Source organism: Embiotoca jacksoni, unplaced genomic scaffold, assembly GCF_022577435.1.
Source record: "Embiotoca jacksoni isolate LCO1_2020_lvr unplaced genomic scaffold, fEmbJac1.0.p SCAF_23, whole genome shotgun sequence".
NCBI classification, from domain to species: Eukaryota; Metazoa; Chordata; class Actinopteri; family Embiotocidae; genus Embiotoca; species Embiotoca jacksoni.
In genome coordinates, this window is record NW_027185374.1 from 5,039,418 (window position 1) to 5,060,072 (window position 20,655).

At 40.0% G+C, this 20,655-nt stretch overlaps 1 protein-coding gene across 3 annotated transcripts; it reads right to left on the reverse strand.

The window, feature by feature from the left end:
- Nucleotides 1-1,612: 1,612 nt before the first annotated feature.
- Nucleotides 1,613-19,743, reverse strand: tmem63a (transmembrane protein 63A). 3 transcript variants are annotated; one of them, XM_069158394.1, is made up of 24 exons: nucleotides 19,652-19,743; nucleotides 16,064-16,248; nucleotides 15,745-15,824; nucleotides 15,499-15,577; nucleotides 15,232-15,269; nucleotides 14,885-15,027; nucleotides 14,527-14,578; nucleotides 14,303-14,411; nucleotides 13,401-13,471; nucleotides 13,207-13,287; nucleotides 12,836-12,953; nucleotides 12,564-12,697; nucleotides 12,027-12,167; nucleotides 11,311-11,464; nucleotides 11,103-11,209; nucleotides 10,854-10,940; nucleotides 10,666-10,731; nucleotides 10,181-10,343; nucleotides 9,734-9,839; nucleotides 9,421-9,588; nucleotides 8,847-8,962; nucleotides 8,709-8,759; nucleotides 8,213-8,354; nucleotides 1,613-6,436 (listed from the first exon to the last, which is right to left on the reverse strand). In XM_069158394.1, exons 2-23 carry the CDS (start codon nucleotides 16,232-16,234, stop codon nucleotides 8,214-8,216), a joined length of 2,376 nt encoding a protein of 791 aa, XP_069014495.1. In that variant the 5' UTR covers nucleotides 16,235-16,248; nucleotides 19,652-19,743; the 3' UTR covers nucleotides 1,613-6,436; nucleotide 8,213. The 3 variants fall into 3 exon arrangements, with proteins under 3 accessions (XP_069014495.1, XP_069014494.1, XP_069014492.1); XM_069158393.1 differs by having other exon boundaries at nucleotides 1,613-6,790; XM_069158391.1 differs by having other exon boundaries at nucleotides 1,613-8,354.
- Nucleotides 19,744-20,655: the final 912 nt, after the last annotated feature.

The window sequence follows — 20,655 nt, forward strand, 5'->3', positions numbered from 1 at the left end:
TCACCCATGAAGCTCATAGAAAGGGAAGTCGACGGAGGACGGGAGGGGTTGAAAACTCTGGCAGTGTAAGCCAAAGCATCTGGTAAATGGAATCGGGTTAGCCCTGTGAACATCTGGCAGGATGCATGCTTAGATCCCTCTGACATGTCTGGATGGCACATGAGAATATGAGTAAACAGTGTAAGAACGGCACACAAGGTGCATTTCCTGTGTACTAAACAATCCTTGTGCGTGAGTGTCTGTGTATTACCAGAGTACGTAACAAACAAATACTTGTATAATAATTAGAGATGAGATATTGCGGAGGTAAATTTGCGAAGCATTCCCATGGCCATAATTCAACATACCTTACCAGCTCGTGACATGAACTCCCCGCACGGGGCAGGCTGTCTTTGTATGGGTGTCTTGTGATTGCATGAATAGGCTGCAGGGCCTGACAAAGAGAACACATAGTGTGTGTATGTGTGTGTGTGTGTCTGTGTTTGAGCTGCAGTGACTTTTGGCACGATGAAGTAGCATGGGAAAGGATGAGGAGGGTGTCATGTGTCAGTGTGTGCTGTGCGAGTTTCGTTATTGTATTGGAGATTTGCAATCAGCAGTGTTATCTGTAGTCTATATTTTGCCTTTCAAGAGTGACGTAGCAAAGAGTTTTATTTTGACAGGGAAAGGCTTCTTTAAGCTGCTGAGTTACTGTGACTTGGTTAAACCCCTTTTTGTAACATTGGGGATTTTAAGTTGTGTGTTTGAGAAAGGTTTCGCCAAACTTTGGTCATTTTGAGTGTTACAATTCTGTTTGACCACTCTGGTTGGCCTTTTAAAGTTAAAAAAGGAAAATAGTATCGCTCTCTTTTACTGCTGATACTTTGCTTTCTGACCTTATTTTACAAATTTACAGTAATTTATTCACTTTCTCTTTCCTGTATTATCACAAGTTCCTTTTATTCACAAATTTGAGTCTTGCCTGATCAGCCAGTCGTCTTCCAATCTGATATTTGAATATCTTTATGCTGTAACTGTCAGACTGAGGACAGGGACGTCGTCCACCATCGCCATCACTATTATGACCATCCAGCCGTCCGGTAATAATTAACAACAATTTGCTGATCCTCCTCTTTCCTTGTTAATCTATCTGTTAGTGCTTTGTATTTATTGTTATTCATTACAAGTTGATTTTTTTCCAATTGAAACTCTGCCCATAGCCGTGATGTAATGTAATGCAATGCATGCAACGATCTGTATACATAGCTGGACTGAGTAGTGCTGAAATCACTGGCTCCTCTGGAACAAATCTCGTTCAAGAGACACTGAACGAACATCGTCTGTTTGGTTTATCCTGGCTGAGATCCAGCAGTCTGAGCCAGTGGAAGCAGCGTGAAGTTGGCTTAAGTTACACTTAGGAAAACATGATTTGCTGCTGTCCAACAAATAATTCTGGACAGTCTACTTGTGTTGCGCTAATCTTGTGCACGGTGAGCCTATTTTAGCCCTTTGTGAATTGGTGCTATCATATAACTTATGGACCTCTGAAATTCAAGTGTGTGAGGGTTCTTTAAGTTGGGAACTTCAATCACACATGTAAAAACAAAGACAAAAGACAGGGATGTGTTTTCAATTGTCACCTTTGTTTTAATTCTTACACTTATTTCCTCAGTATAAGAAAAAGTTAAGGCTTTCAAGAACCAAAACCCATTTTCTTTTTATTATTTATGGTCAAAAAAGCAATTCAACGTGTGTATCGGTTGTAATTATCTTTTTTTAAAGTTTATATTTCTAGTGGTGGGGTCTACCATTTATTTTGTCGTCACACTCACAGAAGATTAACCAGAAATATGGCTACTGTATCAGGGTTTGCAATTTTATCTCATGATATCAGTTTCATTGTGCAGAGTTTACACGCGTATCAGAGATTTATACAATTAATACTACTGAAAAACCCAACATTTTCTGCTGCATTCAACCAATTTCGAGTGTCCCATATTTAAGTAAAAAAAAAAAATCATAATATGAATGGCACCTATACCTACAGGTGCCATATAAATACTGTCAAAGAGTCAAAAAGCTCAGTCCACAGAGAAATGCACACAGCCCATATACTGCAACTCTGTTTGGACTTCTGTAAGTTTGTGATGTCATAAACTCATGATCATGTCATACGTCTGCTCTCAGCACGGCCCACTGTCTGACCTTTAACACGGAAGAAAACACGAGCGCGTTCTGTCGGGGAGCTAGTGAGCTACAAGACCGTAGAAAATCTGTGGTTGGCGTGCGTCACTCAGAAAGCAGTCAGCCAATCGGAACAGAGGGTTACTTATACCAATAGACCTTAAAGATAGATACAAAACAGACTCTTCTTGGTAGAACTTGAGAGAGGAGATCTAAAACTATATCGGGGTGTTTTTTTCGTGCTTTTCTTGTACTACTATTTTTGAAAGAATTTGGGACCTTTAATGTGAACGAGCGATGGATAACGTGTGGATTATTTCCTATGAGTCCTTAGAGTGTGTGAATTCAGCTCGAGAATGGTGGACCCCGTCACTAACAATGACAACAACTGTACAGAGGCGAAAATACCAACATCAAATACATTAAATGGCTATCATGTTATATTTAAAAAAAAAAAAATCTTAAGCAGTGTCAAAAAGTGGTTGAAAATTCAAAGGATTATAACTTTAATACGCTGGCGCAAAAGACTTTTCTCAAGAATTGCTATCACAAAACACAGAGGCAGGTTTTAATTATTCCTGATGTCCATTCACTCCCATGCTTGTCTATTCCCATGTCACACTGCATTTCCAGGGCTCTGTGTGTTGGCTGTAAATGTCCAAACAAAGGGCCCTCGGTCTGGAGTCACATGCTTCATCAGCAGCGGTGATTTCAGCTGCCTGGCCCTCCGCCCCTCTGGCTAATGTAGTCCACCAAGAGAAAACGGAGGGAGAGTGGGGTGACTTCTCCACAGAGTACCCCACACAGAAGAGAACACACAACGACAGCCCCTCACCAGCCCACCTACTCACCCACACAGACAAACACACTCTGAGCTTGTGGCTCAGGATGGCACCTCATTAAAGTTGGCAGTCTAGGTGGAAGTTTTGGACTTACGGAGTGACGCACACATACACACCACTCCAGCTCTTCGTCCCAATTGGCCGGGAAGGAAGTAAGACTTGGAATGAAGTGGTCTGTTTCTGTCCTTGTCCCGCTGCTCTGGGAAACTCACCTCCCAGGCGACCAGCGTTGCCATGGCACTAATCCTGACGGACAAAAGATAGGAGTGCCACAGAGCACGATGCTGCCAGAGGCTCTCATTGGTTGGCACGATCCCACGCGATGCCGTGATTGGCCATTGCCGTGTTTATATACAAATTGGAGCAGTCAGAGGTCACATCCATCGATCTTGGTGGTGACATGAAGGAAATCTGACCCCAAAACCTACGAACTCTAAATGGGTTTAATTCTTATTTGATACACACATACACACACACACACACACACACACACACAAACACACACAGGGGCTCTTTCTTAAGTTCAGTGGCCTGGGAGTGCAGAATTAAGTGAATACTGAGAGAGAGGGAGTGAAGTGACTAAATAATAGCGTCTGTGGTATACAAAAGCACAGACGACAACAATACCAAGAATGCATTGAGGGCACTGAGTTCAGTGGTGTGCACACCTACACAAAAGAGTCAGAGAGGTTCTGGATTAACACTGGGTAAATATTTTGATCAAGAGAAGGGCGTATTGTGTGCGCTAGTAATACCTTGCAGGCTAAATCACTGCTGTTTCATTTGACCTGCTGGGCTGAAAACCAATAATCCTCATAATCAAATTGGTTTTATCTATTTCCCTTGAATTTAAAAGTTGATTTTTTTTTTTTAGATTTTTTTTTTTACTTTCTCTGTTTAATCTTCTTTTTATTATTAACACTTTCTCGTTTTTCATTTAGGATTAGATTAGAAATTGATTGATAAAGTGATGAGGCTAATATGGCCGCCAGTATTAGCTTGTTGTAGATATATATATATATATATATATATATATGTAGAAATGATATGTTTGAGATCATGCAGGATCCGTGTCTCATTGATATCATGACCACCAAAGTTCACTGTGAAGTTGCTTTTTCAACTGTACAAATCCTGTATATTTTGGTCACAACTGTTTAAAAGGAATAGTTTGGGAAATGAGGAGGAGTGATAGTGATCTTTAGGAGTATTTCTGTTCTTATAAAGTGCAAATGGTCTGTAAATTCCAAATAGTTTCCCATGCCATTTGGTACCAAGAGACCATATTCAATTGTTTCCAATTAAGTCATTCAAATTAGGCGCTGATGAACCTTGAGTCATTTATTCAGTAAATGTCTGATCAATAAAACACAAAAAGGCGAGCGCAAAATTCAGCACACACAGAGAATGAGTTTCCAATGATGAATAAATAAAGAATGAATATTTACTTGGGTTTAAATTGAGCTTTTCTTCTCAGGAAATGCTTATTTTCCCTGTCATTTGTACCAAATTGCACAGCTCTTTTCCAAGACGTTTCTCGGAAATTGTTGGGAAACTATTAGAAAATTACAGACCCATGAAAACAAAGCATTACCAAACAAATTTAAAGGGGCTTTTTCAAAACTATATGTCTTTGTAAATTATTTTTTTTCAACTGCCATGTATTTCTCTATTTAAATAAAGACAATAGCTAAGCAGGGAAAATGAGAATTAGAGAGGTATGCGAGAGTTGGAACATTTACATGGTTAAGTAAAGAGCACTTTAGTGTAAAACCACAAACTGTTGATGTGAACATCTGAGGAGTGAGCTTTCTGAACGAGATGCCTCAAGCCGCTCCAAGTTTACATGAAACTTCAGATCAGACTTTCACACACCCCTAACTAGAAGTTGAGAACCATGTGGGCCGGAGCAGAGCCAAGCAAATTTGTGGTACTTTTGACATCGGGTCAAAGTTTGCCGAGTGGTTTTGGAAAACTAGTTCTGGCTGCTGGACAGAGCTTCTTCCCAGGCTCCTGCAGCCTTCACATCCACACTGCTCCACTGAGCTAGAAGAAGAAGCAGAAGAAGAAGCAGAAGAAGCAGAAGAAGCAGAAGAAGAAGAAGAAGAAGAAAAAGAAGAAGAAGAAAAAGAAATCCTCTCGAGCGGTGACCATGTGTATATAATGATATACACAAAGCACAGACAGCGTATCAGGTATCGAACTCTTGTCTTAATTTCCAGCTCATCCTCGGAACCGCATGAGAGTATTCTCAAGTTATTAGTGCCCCCGCATCCTGGCCCTGCACAACTTTCTCATGTGACCGTGTTGAGGTTCAGATCGCTTTCCAAATCGCTTTCCATGGGAGTCGTGCTGTGTATGTTTGTCTGATTGTTTAGATTTTCACCAAAAAACAGGTTGTATTATGGCTTGTATTACCAATTTCAACAGCCTGGAGATCATGCAAGAGTGCTGTCAGTATTGCATAATCACATACAGATGATAAAATAACACTTGAGACGGAACTGTTTTGCAATAGTTAATCTTTGTCTGACATTCTGGGTAAAGCCCGGTCAATAACCTTTGTGCAACAGATCTCTATCTTTGACATTTATATTGCTCAAAAACATTAAACTCGATCTAAGTTACATACTTCTATGTATGTTTGTATGTAAGGTGAATATGTGCACGTGAGTTGGACGCTTCGGTGTGGGAGTAGTTGTCTTAAAACCATTATGACCGCTTCAGTAGTTGCTGTTCCTGAACTGGTTTTTGTTCCTTAAAAGCAACTGTGAGGCTCCATTATTGTACAGCAGTTCAAACCTCTCCTTTCACTACAGCTCCTAACCTAGATGTGTTAGTTTAGCACTTCATTGCCCATATTTAACAACTGTGCCAATCACTGTGGCACCCTAAAAGCCCTTTATTTGACAACAGTGGTGTTTCTCAGCTGAGGCAGGTAGCGTGGTGAGAAAGGGGAAAAGGGCAGGAGAGAGAGGAAGCAACAGGAAAAGGGAACAGAGAAGGAGACAATAGTGAAGGATCAGGTGAGGGGGTGGAGCAGTTGGTATTGTCACCATGTAAACTGGCTCATACCAATGTCAGAATAAGTTAGAAATCCTCAATGCATCACTGTGCATTTGACCTTTTTTTTTTTTTTTTTTAATGCTTTATGAATATTTCAGAGGTTACAGCAGCCCACCGTAGCTCAACAGTGCCCCCCAATGACAAGATGAGCTCATAGCTATTAATTTGTTCTTAATGTCTGCAATTTAAAACTGCATGAGATTTAATACAGGAATTGATATCACCAGCTGCAAAACAAAGGCAGAATTTGCTCTTAACATAAAACATCTAGAGACATCTTATCTGTTCAACTTTGGAGACGCAACACTCTTATTACCAGTAACTGAACAATGAACAGATTTTCTTTTAGGATTTACTTTAAAAAGCTGCAAAACACAAGAAAAGAAAATACAATAAAAAATTTGACCTGTTTCAAACATTCCTTCATTAATTATACAGTGTGATTGTCTGACTTTATACAACAATGAGCATAAGGGCTCAAACATACAAAATTACGTTTTAATTGTAAACCTCCGGAAATATCAAATACCGACAGTAAAAACATTAAGCTCTTTTTAGTAAAAACACGGAAGACAACAAAGTGTATTGTTAAGTTATTCCCTTGGCAGGTGCTCGAGCATTGAAAATAAAAGGCACTGTGCAGAAAGCATAGCAAGATCAGGGAACAAACAGCAAGCTCCACCTCTTCAGTATCTGCACTGCAGGCCTGTTACCAGCATCTGCAACAAATGAAGCCTGGCGGTCTTTCACCAGTTTAATATAAATGTCATAAACGTTTTGGTAAAACATGACTCTGAATTGAATCCTTTTCAGAAAGGTCTCAAACATGTACAACCCTGTTTCCAAAAAAGTTGTGACGCTGTGTGAAATATAAAAACACAATGAAATGATTTGCAAATCATGTAAACCTATATTTAATTAAAGATAGAACAAAGAAAACATATCAAATGTTCAAAATGAAAATTGATATTGTTTTATGAAAAATATATGCTCATTTTGAATTTATTGGCTGTTTCAAAAAACATTGGGACAGTGGCAACAAATGACTGGAAAAGTTGTTTAATGCTAAAAGAAACACCTGCCTGAACCTCGCACAAATAATTAGGTTAACGTGCAATGGATCAGTAACATGATTGAGTTTAAAAAGAGCATCTCGCAGAGGCAGAGTCTCAGCAGTGAAGATGCGGAGGGATTCATCACTCTGTGAAAGACTGTGTGAGCAAACAATTAAGAGTATACGGTTCCTCAACATAAAATTGCAAAGAATTTGAGGATGTCATTCAGATTCAGAGAATCTAGAGAAACCAAGGGACAAAAAGCTGAAAACCAATATTGGATGCCCTTGATCTTTGGGCCATGATTCGGTGTTTAAAACACTTCCGAAAACAAGTATCTGGGAACACAGCTCATAGCCGCATCTATCAAATGCAAGTTAAAACTGTACCGTGCAAATAAGTAGCCAGATGAAAACAATGCCAAACCACATTCTGCACATATTATAACTACGTGGCTCTCAACTAGAAGAGTCCGGGTACTTAACTGGCCTGCGTGCAGTCCCGGCCTGTCGCCCATTGAAAAAAATTGGGGCATCATGAAATGAAAAATATGACAAAGGAGACTCCAAACCGTAGAGCAGCTGAAATCCCATATCAGGCAAGCATGGGACAACATTTCACTTTCAAAACTCCAGCAACTGATCACCTCAGTCCCCGAACATTTGCAGAGTGTTGTTAAAAGACGAGGTGAGGATACAAAGTGGTAAACATGCCCTTGTCCCAACTTATTGATACGTGTTGCTGGCATCAAATTCAAACTGAGCATATCATTTTCCTAAAACCAAAACATTTCTCAGTTTCAACATTTGATATGTTGTCTTTGGTCTATTTGCAATTAAATATGGGTTTATGTGATTTGCAAATCCTTGCATTCAGTTTTTATTTACATTTTACACAGCGTCCCAACTTTTTTGAAACAAGGTTGTATATTGCATAGCAGAAAGTATGAAAGTTGGACAGTAGTTTGTTAGCGTTGATCAGTAGAAGCCACTGGACTCAGCGGGACAGCCGTTGATCAAACTCGTGAAGGAATCAGGTTTATAGTCTTTGACTTCAGACTTTGACTCAGCGGTAAAAATACGTTACCTCAAGCATCTGACATGCTTTCGTCCACTGGGCTGAAGCCGTGGGTCGGGCTGTGCTCCGTAGAGCCGTAACACTGCCCAGCTTTAGCCTCTTGTAAGCCACTCACAGGTGATTTGGTATTCAACACTCTGGGAAGGTAAACCTGTAAATACACGGTAACGAGGAGATGAGCACTGTAAACAAAAAGAGGCACTACTAAATGTGCTCCTCCATATTCATTTTTGGTCTGCCCTTTTATTCTCCCGATGTGTTTAATAATAAACTTCACTGCATGAACAACTCATCGGGATTCTTCAATTGTAATTCTCTCAATTCTATAATCCCCAAATGTCTTGTAATTTTCCTGTAGTTGTTATCAGCCATCATGTAAGTTATTACTTGGTTAATAGCTAACATAAGAAGGATGTCAAATAAACATACAGGGAGGTTAACTAGAGGTCAGACCTCGCCTGAATATGTCTATTAGCTTATTTATACTGTGGAATTTGTCCAGTACCGTAGTGTTTTCTTCCACTCCCTCTATTTTATTGTCGTCATCCTGTTTGACCTGAAAAAGAGCACAAACAATATGGGGGCTCGATGTGACAGCTGACAAAGCAGCTAACAGAATATTCACACATGAAGAAACGCTCACCTCATAGTTGTGTGGACTGAGGTACTTAAAATGGCCAAAGCAGCTGTAGCTGATACAGATGAGGACGGTGATACACAGGACCACCAGGGTGAATAGAGACGTGGGATTCCAGAAGCCTGAGACGCCACACACACACACACACACACACACACACACACACACACACACACACACACACACATAGATTTTTACTTACTAAGTATCTGCGGAAAAATCTTTAAATGTGGACAGACATGTGGTGTGTGAGCTTTTGCTGCTCTTTAAAAGTTAAGCTTGAAACATTAAGACTTCAGTGATACATAAGTATGAGTTCCACGTAAAAACTGTACGATTTGACAGATTAAAGTTACATCTGATTAAAAAAACGTAATGGCTGTCAAGAATGTAATCCCAACACAAATTCTGTGCATATGAAATTTTGTAACTTATATATGACCTTAAAAAAATCTTCTATTTTGAGTGGCCTCTGTAATTAACCTCACCGGCAATGGTAAAATGGTAAATTGCTGTTGGAGAATCTCAGGTTATATTTACTGATGTATTTAACCAGGTTTAGCACACACTTGTTTCTCACCTGCTCTGAGCACTGAGAAGAAGTAAAGCCATATTAGGCAGATGATAGGTGCGGCCAGAGCTTGATTGACAGCTCCCAGGTGGACCTGCTGTTCTAGGCGAGCAGGCAGATAAGCAAAGTACAGGTTGTGTTTGTCCACCAGGTGCTTCAGCAACATGTACAGGAGACCTAGTGGAGTCAGACACAAAGAATTTAAGAAGCGGTATAGAAATAAATATCAGACAAATGAAGCGGCAATGAAGTGAAAGAACTAAAGAATCAACATGAGGTTGAGTGTGTGCATGCTTTGTTTACAGTCATTGTAACTACTCACCAAAAGGCACGATGATAGGACAAATGATGCTGTAAGCCATTATGACAGTAAACACACAGAGACTCCAGCCATACATGGCTCCATATTCAAACTCGTAGGCCTGGTTCTGTAAACAGAAGTCCAAACAAGTGAGCTGGCTTGTAAATGTTGTGGTGCAGCTGAGAAAGTAACTACAAACAAAATATTCCGTTTGTCTTCTTTAACTTTTTCACTGACTTGAGTTTACACCATAAATCCATTTAGTCAGAAGCACTTTGATGTATATTTGTAATACACATTGACTAGTCTGGAACACTCTGCATGCCTTCATAAAGGAAGTACATTATAAATGTGGTAGCCATGTATGATACGACAGTTGACAAACGACACTAATATATTGCTATAAAAAAATTAAAAAAAATGATGATAAAGCAGGCCCTACTAAAAGCTGGTAATGCTGTTACAAACCTGTTTGACGTATGCTCTCTCAGCAGAAGAGCTAGCAAATGCCAAACGTATGATGTAAAGGAGTAACCCTGGCAACCGCAACAACTCCATCCCAGAGCCCAACAGGCCTGATGCGATCACATAGTTGACAAAAAATGCCCCTTGGTCTGGTAAAAACACACATCTGGTGTAATGAACGAAAGGAAAGAGAAAAGAGGTTTAACATATGCAGAATAAAAAAAAAAAAAATTTCCTCAAAAAAATAATAATCATATTGTTAGTATACAAAGTAACTACGACTATATTCTAAAACAATACATGCAACACTAGTGGGTCAAACACAGAAACTTGAATGCAGCCGAACCTGTATGATGTAACTAAAACCTGCTTGATGTCAGTTAAAGTGACATAGCCTACAAATCTCTTTACAATGTTCTTAAACTTAAATCAAGTAAGTACATTTTTCTTTTAAAAAACGTAGGAAGCAAAAAAGATGGATTACTTACTCAAACCTGAATTTCCCGCCTGAGAGAAACTCTTTATCAAACAGCCAGTAGAAAAACAATGCAAGACTAATGAGGAAGAACAGAGAAAACGTTACGCAGGGTCAATCCTGTTATACCTAAATACATCTGTTCACTTGCTAATTGACATTCACACTTTAATTTGGTATTTTATTATTTTTGAAAATTACCTGGTGAGTCCTAGTGAAGGGAGGATGAGTACCATGAAGAGCAGGAAGAAGTACAACTTGCGCATCATGCTCAGCTGCTCACTGGACCTGAGACACAGACAGCAGTCAGATCAAATATTTACCTTTGATGACAAAACCGGATCAGTACACAACCCTGTGTGTGTGTGTGTGTGTGTGTGTGTGTGTGTGTGTGTGTGTGTGTGTGTGTGTGTGTGTGTGTGTGTGTGTGTGTGTTTGTGTGTGTTATACCTGGTCCAGTGTGCCTCTCCCAGTGTAGAATAGTACACGATCGTAGGCAGCAATGCAGAGAAGGACCACAGCAGGAGTGTTGGGAAGAACTGACTGATGATGGGGCTCTAGGGTGAAAAAAAACAAAAAAACATAAAGCAACCTGAAGATTCGTAGCTCTGACAGCAAAACTGTGACAGCTATGTGTGTCTGCATGTGTGAGCCTCACATTCAGAAAGTAAATAGGCTTTGTCACGTTGAACTTGTCCATGGTGTTGATGATGATGGTGGGAGTCGTGAGAAAGGTGAGCAGGAAAAATAGGAAGAAGTTTATCATCACATAGCGCAGGAACCAGGAAAAACCCCGCACTGAGAGATTGTCCCTGTAAGGTAAGAAAAACAGAACAACAGGACAGTTACACAGAAAGAAGAAAAAAAAAACTGAATCCTCCCTCACAATGTGTTACAGTATTCCTCTTCCTCAGTGCACTTAATCAAAAAAGATTTTACTCGTAGGTCATTTGGTAACATTTCACAGATCAGACGATCCACAGGAACAATTATAGTTCATTCAGAAGCGTGAGCGTGTGTAAAATACCTCGTCAATGCTTAATAATATGATAATGCTTGAAATCAATTCTAATAATATTATTAAGAGCAATTTCCACGTGCCAATATAGCTACAATAATGCAAATGTATGCAACACCACATACAGTATTGTATGGATGAATTTCAATACGACGAAATATGTCAGACAAACAAAGCCTAAAACTTCAAACATTTGGTTTCATTACAGTTTAATTGGAACCATTCACTTCCACGGGGGAAAAAAAGTCAAACAACAATGAGAATATTAAGTTATTGCCTAACCCTGTTGACAGCAGTACTATTAATGCCATGTCATTAATAGGGAAGGTGTGAAGGGAAGGTGTGTCAGACCTTACCAAAACACATTTTTGGGATGTGGTGCAAAGCTGACGCGCCACTTGTTCACTTTCAGAGTTTTGCTATTGGACGAGGGCTGGGGCTCTCTCCCACGGCAGGTTGTGCCACCACACTCGAGTGCATTAAAGTCTTTCAGAATGCTGCAGCGGGGAAATGACGGCCGTTAGCAATGTACATTCACCAGCTTGTCGCCTAAAGGCCTCTTTAAAAAGTAAAAAGTCATGTGGTGACAAACAAATTGCAAGATAACAATCTTGATCGGGCCACGGGACAAACATTTTCGCCCCACATCATGCTGATGCTTCTAGAAAATATCGACACACACTGCGTGCCAAAGCTTGCGTCCCTGTCGGGAGCACGTTACTCCATTTAAAACAAAAATAAATGCCATGGAAACAGTAGCAATGGATGGCCAAAGTAAAATTACAATTAAGCTGGATCAATGGCTGTCTGATTCAGTCACAACTAAACTTCACAAAGGTAGTACAAACTGTGCCGCAAGCACTGATAAAAAGACACTTAAATTTGGTACTCACTACTTGGCCATTCCCACGGTCTGTAAGGTGACGAAGGCAATCCCCAGTGGGTGCTCCGGCACCATTTCTGTCTGATTTCTCACCTCCATGAGCAGATCTTTTTCTTTAGTACTGTAGTACGCTATAGCATCAACCTGAGACAACACATACACACAAAACATTCTTTAATTCAAACATGTCGTCTATTACCTGTTTTTTCACTTTGCTCTACATACCAAAATTCAAACTCAGGCACTGTGCATGCGAGTCTCGGATCATGTGGTCCATCTCACCTTCTCATTGTTGGCGCAGCAACAGAAGCAATTACACAAATGGGGGTTGATCAGCTTACGCGTCCCTGTTTTCTCGAGGGCACGCTCGTAATAGCGCAGGTTTTTTCCAGCTCGTATCCTTGGGTGAAAAAAACATGAAGGCAAACATAGAGAAGTTGTTTTTACTCAGTGAAGCTAAGGTAAACGTTCTTTAAATACACACGTCTAAACATGGACCGCTTGAACCATTTACTATGAAGATATGTGCAGAAAATCTGAAACAATTTCAAATAACTGAAATGCAAAAAAAGGCGGTGAGCTGGTTAATATGATTTTGTGGCCATGCTCACTTGCACACGCTTTGCATATAACAGTTACTTTCAGTTTCTCACCTTTCCTTATCCAGGTGCATGAGTTTGGCGACGTCATAGCCCAAGGTCACAGAACACACTTGACAGGAGGGGTACGCCTCTCTACGGGGAAAAGAGTGCTGACATTGAGAAATGGAGGCGGTCACGAGTCTTTATGATAACACGCACGACAAATCACACAAATCTAAAAACTGTTTACAGTTAAGTTTACTCACGTGAAATGGGTCTTTACAGCTTCTGCTGTTGCTGATTTAGGTACTGAACACACAAACAAGGAGTTTCTGGTCTACGAAAAGAAAGCCAGAGTGATGTGAGGGTTTGACACCAGCCGTGTCAATCAAGCACTAAAGACTGTAATCTGCTGTGTAATCATTGTGCACTTAACCCCTCATAGACAAAGTTTAAGGAAATAAAAGAATAATGTCCTTTCACACCTGCAAGTTTGGACCGATGTCTAAAGCAAGGTTCGTGTGTTTTTTCTTTTTTACATTGTACATTTGATCCGGTTGGTTGTGGTTTCCTGTTACAATTTTGCGAGCGCGCTAAAGAAAACAAAAAAAACATGACCTACCTACGTTCTGTCATCATCACCTGCATGTACTGCTTATACTTGACAACAGTTTTATTAAGTTGCCACTATATTATTATTATTACCTTTCCGAATACAAGTTGTTGTTTTTTCAACTTGACTTCTAATTTCTTTGTCGGGCCAAATTATGACGAAATACTTTGTCTGTGTGCTCCCGTGGCTCAATTTTAATTCTCTTCCAGTTCTTTTCCTACTTCTATCATTTAATCGGCGACGACAGCCTCAACTTCCTGTAATTGGTGCGAAAGTCCAAACCATCTAAACACTGTTTTTACATCACAATTACACAGAACCGTGGTTCAGTTTGAACTGGACTGAGACCACCTCTTCTGGTTGGACCAAAGTTTGGTCCTTTGGTCCGAGACACCTTTCACGCCTGATGTTTTGGTTCAGACCAAACCAAACGGAACCGAAAGTCAAGACGATCAGGACAAAACAAGTCAGATGTGAACGCCTCCTACGCGTAGATGATCATAACTTTACATCACATAGCATCCAGTCCTGTAGTCTGAGTAGTCAGAGACTCACTGTCTCTCTGCGTATGCCTTTCATTTGTGATGTGTGATGTCGCAGCACCATAACTGTGAGGGTCAGGTAGAGAACTGCGAAAATCGTGTGCAGCCATAACAGTCTGTCGCTAGAAAAAACAAAAGTTAGACAAGCTGTAAATATTTTTGACGTGGTCAAACAACAACAGCTCTAAAACATAAACTTTGTTGATGTGTAACGACATTCTCTTATGCTGTAGTTACCCATTTTGAAGATTCCCAATAGTTGTCCTCCCGAAGTTCTGAGAATCATCTCCTGAAAGAAACAAACCACGTTTTTTTTCTCACAAAAAGTAAATAAGTAGAGACAAAAACATGAAGAAAAAGAGATCAGAGTGCAAGCAACATAATCCTCGCTTTAACTGAATGTGAAGTGGACAGCACGGCTCCTGAGTTTCGACTGCTTTCTTCACATCTGATCTGTACTCAGCACATAAAATAGCCCGAGAGTTACGTAAATCGACGTGCTTCTTTGCATTTAGTCATTAAATAAACGCTGGTTGTCATCATTTTACACTTGTGTTGTTTAGAGGTAAAGTGTACGGCGTCATGTCAAACCCACTCAGCAGGTGTCCACTCAAATTGACAGGCATTATGATTGCGAGGGAGGTGATGGTGATAACCACCAGCAGGACAATCAGATGACGCTGGAAGGACAGGTAATGAACAGCATCCATGCCACATTTGATTTTGATCTTTTCCGTACTGAAACACACACACACACACACGCACACACACACACACACACACACACACACACACACACACACACACACACACACACACACACACACATACAGTACAGATTAGGAGGAGCTACACCTCAAATGCTGCACCTTGTATACAAAGCATAATGAAATAAATGAGAGAAGTTGAGAAACATTGACCACAAAACAAGACAACACTTACTCCATTGTAATGACGTAAGGCAACCAAGAGCAGAATCCCTGAACAGAAGGAGAGATATTTCATTACACTAACATACAATAAACTTTATACTGATAAAGAAAACATGTTGAGACAAAAAAAAAAAAAAAAAAAATGTGTACAGTAGCATGTCAGTAAAACAAACATTATCTCAAAATGCAGCTAAGAGAAGTTCAAAATGATTTAATTAAGTGCATTGCATTCATAAATAGTTTGTTTTAAAGGGATTCCAGATGTTCTTTTACATACCAGTTCAGGTTCAGGGTCATCCACAGTGGACATGTTGGATGACAAATGTCCATAGTGACGGTGTACTGACTCTGTGAACCTGATACAAGCTGTGTGTCAAAGACTTCATCAAACTAACACAGATAAACCAAAAGATTTAGTTTAAAATTACACTAGGTTTACATAGTCTCATCTTGATGTCTACCACACCTCCTAAAGCTTAAAACTGAAAGAAAAAAAAAGATTATTATCAGATTATTTACTGACCCATCGCTGTCAGCAACAAGAGCTAAACGTCCGTAGTCCCAGAATGTTCTCCTGATGATCGAAAAGATGATCACCAAAATCTGTGGGTGGCAAGAAAAGAGACGATGTATTATTGCTATGGCTTATTTTTGTATTGTGGGAAGAGTTTATGTGGGCTATCATAACATTAAAAGGGGTATCTATATTCATTCTAAACAATTAAGAAATATATTTCCTGAATAAATTCTGCCTTTGAGAACAAAATGGAAAGAACATCAGGTCACAAGATTTCCAGTCTTCTGTCACTTGATCAGAATTCTATCAGAACACAGAAACATACCAGAAAGACACAGAAGTTGATCAGTAGGACAACCGGCACTCCTCCAAAGTCAAGTCCTGTAAGGACGGTGCTCTGGGTGGAGCTGAAGCAGCCCTTGTTGTCCAGGGTGCCAGAGGGAGAGGTACCATTTGAGGGCAGCACGAGCCACTGCTCCCACCACAGGGACAACATCAACAGCAGTTTGCCTGCAGAGAGTGACAGTACCTTCAGGAAGGAACTCTCAGAAACCAAAGCTGTTACCACGGAAATGTATTTAAAAATAAACAGAGCTCCACATTGCGATTATTTTAATTATTGATTAAACTGCTGAATATTTTCTTCACGTAATCGTTTAGTGGGTACATTGTCAGAAAATATTGCAAAAAAGAGGCCCAAGCTTCCCGGAGCCCGAGGTCCCATCTTCAAATTGCTTGGTTTGTCCCAACCAACTGTATAAAAGTGTCAAAATATTTGATAAAATTTGATTTAAAAAAAGGGAGAAAATTCTAACACTTAAGAGGCTGAAAACATTCAATATTTGACTTATCAAAACTATTGCGAATTATTTAATTTCTGCCCTAAAAAAGTAATAATACAATAACAGACACCCTCAGTCATTTTTGAAGTTGGGTCCTGCACATAATAGGAGACTAAACGGAGAGGAACAGTGTTTGTGAAGGAGAAACATAAAGACCAACAACAGGAACTTCCAACAACAAGCCTGTGAGTTAAGCAACTAGTCATATTTTAGAGCTGTGATTACAACACAGATTAACCTACTTTTCAATGTGGGGAGTAGTACTTTTGTTTGGAATTGAAACCTGCCTGTTTTCAATTAACAGAGATCCCGACTTTAAAAATGACAGAAAAAAAACCCTGCAAATTCTCACATTTGAGAAGCTGTAACCTGCAAATATTTGCATTTAGTGAATTATTTAACAAATAATTGCTCATCATAATTTTTTATCATTTGAGCTCTACACAGTGGATTCCTTGGCCTATCAGTGAGGAGCACAATGTCCCGCTGGGGGACCAAAAGGCTGCAGCCTTTCATTGCAACAACTCAGTGGGTTTTGATGTTTTAAAAACACCTTTTTATTTCCTGCCTTTAAAAATTATATCAAAGGATGATATTGATTAGCACACTTCAAACCTGGGAATCAGCCCGTGTTCTCTTTGCTGAAGCTGAAAGTTAGTTCTAGTGGTGGTAGAAGTATTCAGATCTTTTAATAAAAGTAAAAGTAGCAATATTACAGTGAAAAAAGTTTATGCCCACCTATCTTCAGTCTTCAGTGATTAAAGTCTGGAGCCCATGGTTGCATGAACTCTGAAGGCCTATCAATCACAGACCAGTTAGGTTTGGCTAAATGTGATGGTGTTGAAGTCAAGTGTTTGTTAGGCTGGGGGTAGAGCTGGATGAAGAGATATGAACAGCTGTAGCAACATTCGCAAATATCGAAGAACAAAAATAATGGACCATGTACGCTTGCATCCTTGAATTTACTTCACAAAGTCTGCAATGGCCATTTACTGACATCTACTCTGCCTACAGTGGTGGGGAGCTTTTAAACTTGGTAAGTTTTGGCGCAAAATTCAAAAGTAATTTGAGGTCGATTGGAAACAATCTCCGATGGAGCGCATCCGGACTTTTTTGATTGACACGGTGAACCGGGCTACCGCCTACCGCCTGCCCTCTCTGGCAGAACAACCGCCGCATGGTAAACAAAAAACAGTCGCTATCTGTGCACCTTGTGTGATTTTTGTCCAGGAATGTTGCCACCAACACCCAGTTCACTCAGACGGTAATACTGAAAAGACAAAGGCTTCCGCCAGAGGCTCAGTCACCACTGTCAACTCATTCTACTTCAGTGGAAACCTTTGTGATTACTACTTTAAGTAAGTAAATGTATTTAAAAGTACGCTTTATGCAGCAAAATGGCCTCTCTTCCTTTATTACATAATATATGCGTGGGTTATTTAGATGATTAGTAAGTGTGTAAGGTGCTTTTGTTGTAGCTGCCAGAGTCAAATCTATTAACGACTTTATTTTGCTGTTAAGTAGTTTGTTCTTCAGTGCACATAAAATGACCACCTAATTTGTAGGTAGGTTAGGTAGTTACTTTATTAATCCCCAAGGGGAAATTTTTTTCGCTACAGCAGCATACAGGAAGCAATAAGATAATAATAGAATAATAAAAGCAATAAAATAGCAGTAAAAAAAATATAAAATGCACAGTATATACAGTACAGTATATATCTATATATATATTATATACAAACAACCAAGAAACAGACAACGGTGTTATTGTTGTGTGATGGATTTTGCCAGAGGTGAGTTATTGTACAGTCTTATTGCGGTCGGCAGGAATGATCTCCTGTATCAGGAACGATCTCCTGTATCAGGAATGATCTCCTGTATCAGGAATGATCTCCTGTATCAGGAACGATCTCCTGTATCAGGAACGATCTCCTGTATCAGGAACGATCTCCTGTATCAGGAACGATCTCCTGTATCAGGAACGATCTCCTGTATCAGGAGCGATCTCCTGTATCAGGAGCGATCTCCTGTATCAGGAGCGATCTCCTGTATCAGGAGCGATCTCCTGTATCTGTCCTTGTGACAGCGGAGCTGGAGGAATCTTTTGGAGAAAGTGCTCCTCTGTCCCTGCAGCAGGTGGTGGAGAGGGTGGTCAGGATTATCCAATATGGATAATAGTTTGTTCAGCGTCCTCCTCTCCACCACCTTTTCCAGGCTGTCCGGTTTGCAGCCGATGATGGAGCCGGCCCTCTTAACCAGTTTGTTAAGTCTGTTGGTGTCTCCGGCTCCAATGCCGTATGCAAAACGTGAATCTTCAAAAGTGTGGAATAAGATATCAAACCTGTACTTGAACGCAGAAGCTAAAAGGAAATGTCCTCCCACCACTACTCACAGCTTTTGTACAGTATTTTCTGAAAGAGAAGCATCATAATTAGGCCTCTGTTCTGTTTAATTTATTATTATTTTTCAAGATTGAACCCGGAATCGGGAGATTATATGTCACGCCGCGGCATGACTTTATTGAACAACTTGTCAGAGACCTTGTGATCGGTCCGTGTCGTTTCCCATCGGTCGCAGCCCGCCCGCGCCCCACCTTCTCCCGAAATAGATGGACTTCGCTGAGTCACGCGGGGCGTAGAAATAAATGATGGGAGTACAATATTAAAATGTGCAAAAGAAACAAAACTGACAACAACAACAACAACAACAACAACAACGACTGCTCTCAGGCGGACTTGCGGGCACAAATGAAACCAATCTTGTTCAAACAGCTGTTTGCCACTTCGACAGTTTGACAGAATTCCCCGCAACGAGAGGTTGTGATTCACATCAACAGCCTCCGAGCTGAAAGTTCAACAAAACTCTTGCTTTGTTAAGCAGGTTAACCGTAGAAAAGTTTACTGAACTTACACACACACAAAAAAAAACAAGTTTGCGAATGAGGTGAATAAGACCGTACCAAGTCACTACTGTCAACATCTACGTGTAACTTTGATTTAGTGGTCCAGAAAGAGCACAAAACTGGTTTCCAGATCGCTCCCACATGCTCTGTGATATGTCAACTCTCCTACCTGTATTTGTATCCGTGAATTGTTCTTCTTTCAACTGGACATAACCGAAGTATGACGAACTTCTTCCTCGCTTCCCTTTTCTTGCACTTTATTGTTCCGCGTCTGCGCAGAGTGACGCCGCAGCAGCGTGAAAGGCAGTCTCGTGCTCACGGCTCCATCAATCAGTCCGCTGAGAAGTGAAACAGGAACTTCCCCTTTGTTGAAACTTTACCGTGTGATTTGACAGTACATGCAAGCAATCGTGTATGAATAACTTGAGGCTGTGTATTTCTGACAGAAGCGGTAGTGGGAAAAAAAAAAACCAAACAATATTCCCTCTGCAATGTGGTGGGGTAGCAGTATGCTGCAATGAAAAACAAAAACCAAACAGGAAATAATCAAGTGAAGCAGTTCATAAAATCTCAGCATGTGACTTGGGAACTTGGTTATGACCACCTTTGAATTTTGAATGAAATGCATTTTGATTGGCAATGGGTCATGCTCCATTGCTGTAATGTAAAATGGAGACATAATTGTGGTTTACGGCAAAAGATTCCATATTTTCATGAAAATAGTTCAATACACTTTAATGGAAGAGATTAAGCTCTCAGTGGCAATACAAAGGATAGGCTACATCTAAATGAAAGAAAGAAAAAAAAAAAAAACTAGTGACATAGAACAGGACAGGAATGTATATTAATAATATACAGTAATGTGACACCAAAACTACAGCCAACATAAAAAAAGAGAAGAAAAGACTAATTAAGTTAACCAACTTTATTAAAGTCAGAATACAAATTGTAATATGTCTAATTATATAAAGTGAAATTTGCGAAAATTACTCTGAAGACTCGGCTTGTGTAAACTTGATAAAGAACAAACAGGCTAATGAATATTGACAGAGCTGAGCAAGCTGTTTCTCTTGTTGTGTTGATGATAAGCTGGTCAAACCAGCTGCTAACTGCTTCTTTATATTTACTCTAACCAACTTAACCCTCGTGTTGTCCTCGGGTCAAAATGACCCG

What these genes read in the sequence shown, in the direction of transcription:
- tmem63a (XM_069158394.1), bottom strand. Translation starts at nt 16,234, where the DNA reads ATGTTGTCCCTGTGGTGGGAGCAGTGGCTCGTGCTGCCCTCAAATGGT. An exon ending in GCTGTAAAGACCCATTTCAC is followed by an intron (nt 13,288 to 13,400) that starts GTGAGTAAACTT and finishes TTTTCCCCGTAG; the next exon opens with AGAGGCGTACCCCTCCTGTC. An exon ending in GGCGGGAAATTCAGGTTTGA is followed by an intron (nt 10,344 to 10,665) that starts GTAAGTAATCCA and finishes TCATTACACCAG; the next exon opens with ATGTGTGTTTTTACCAGACC.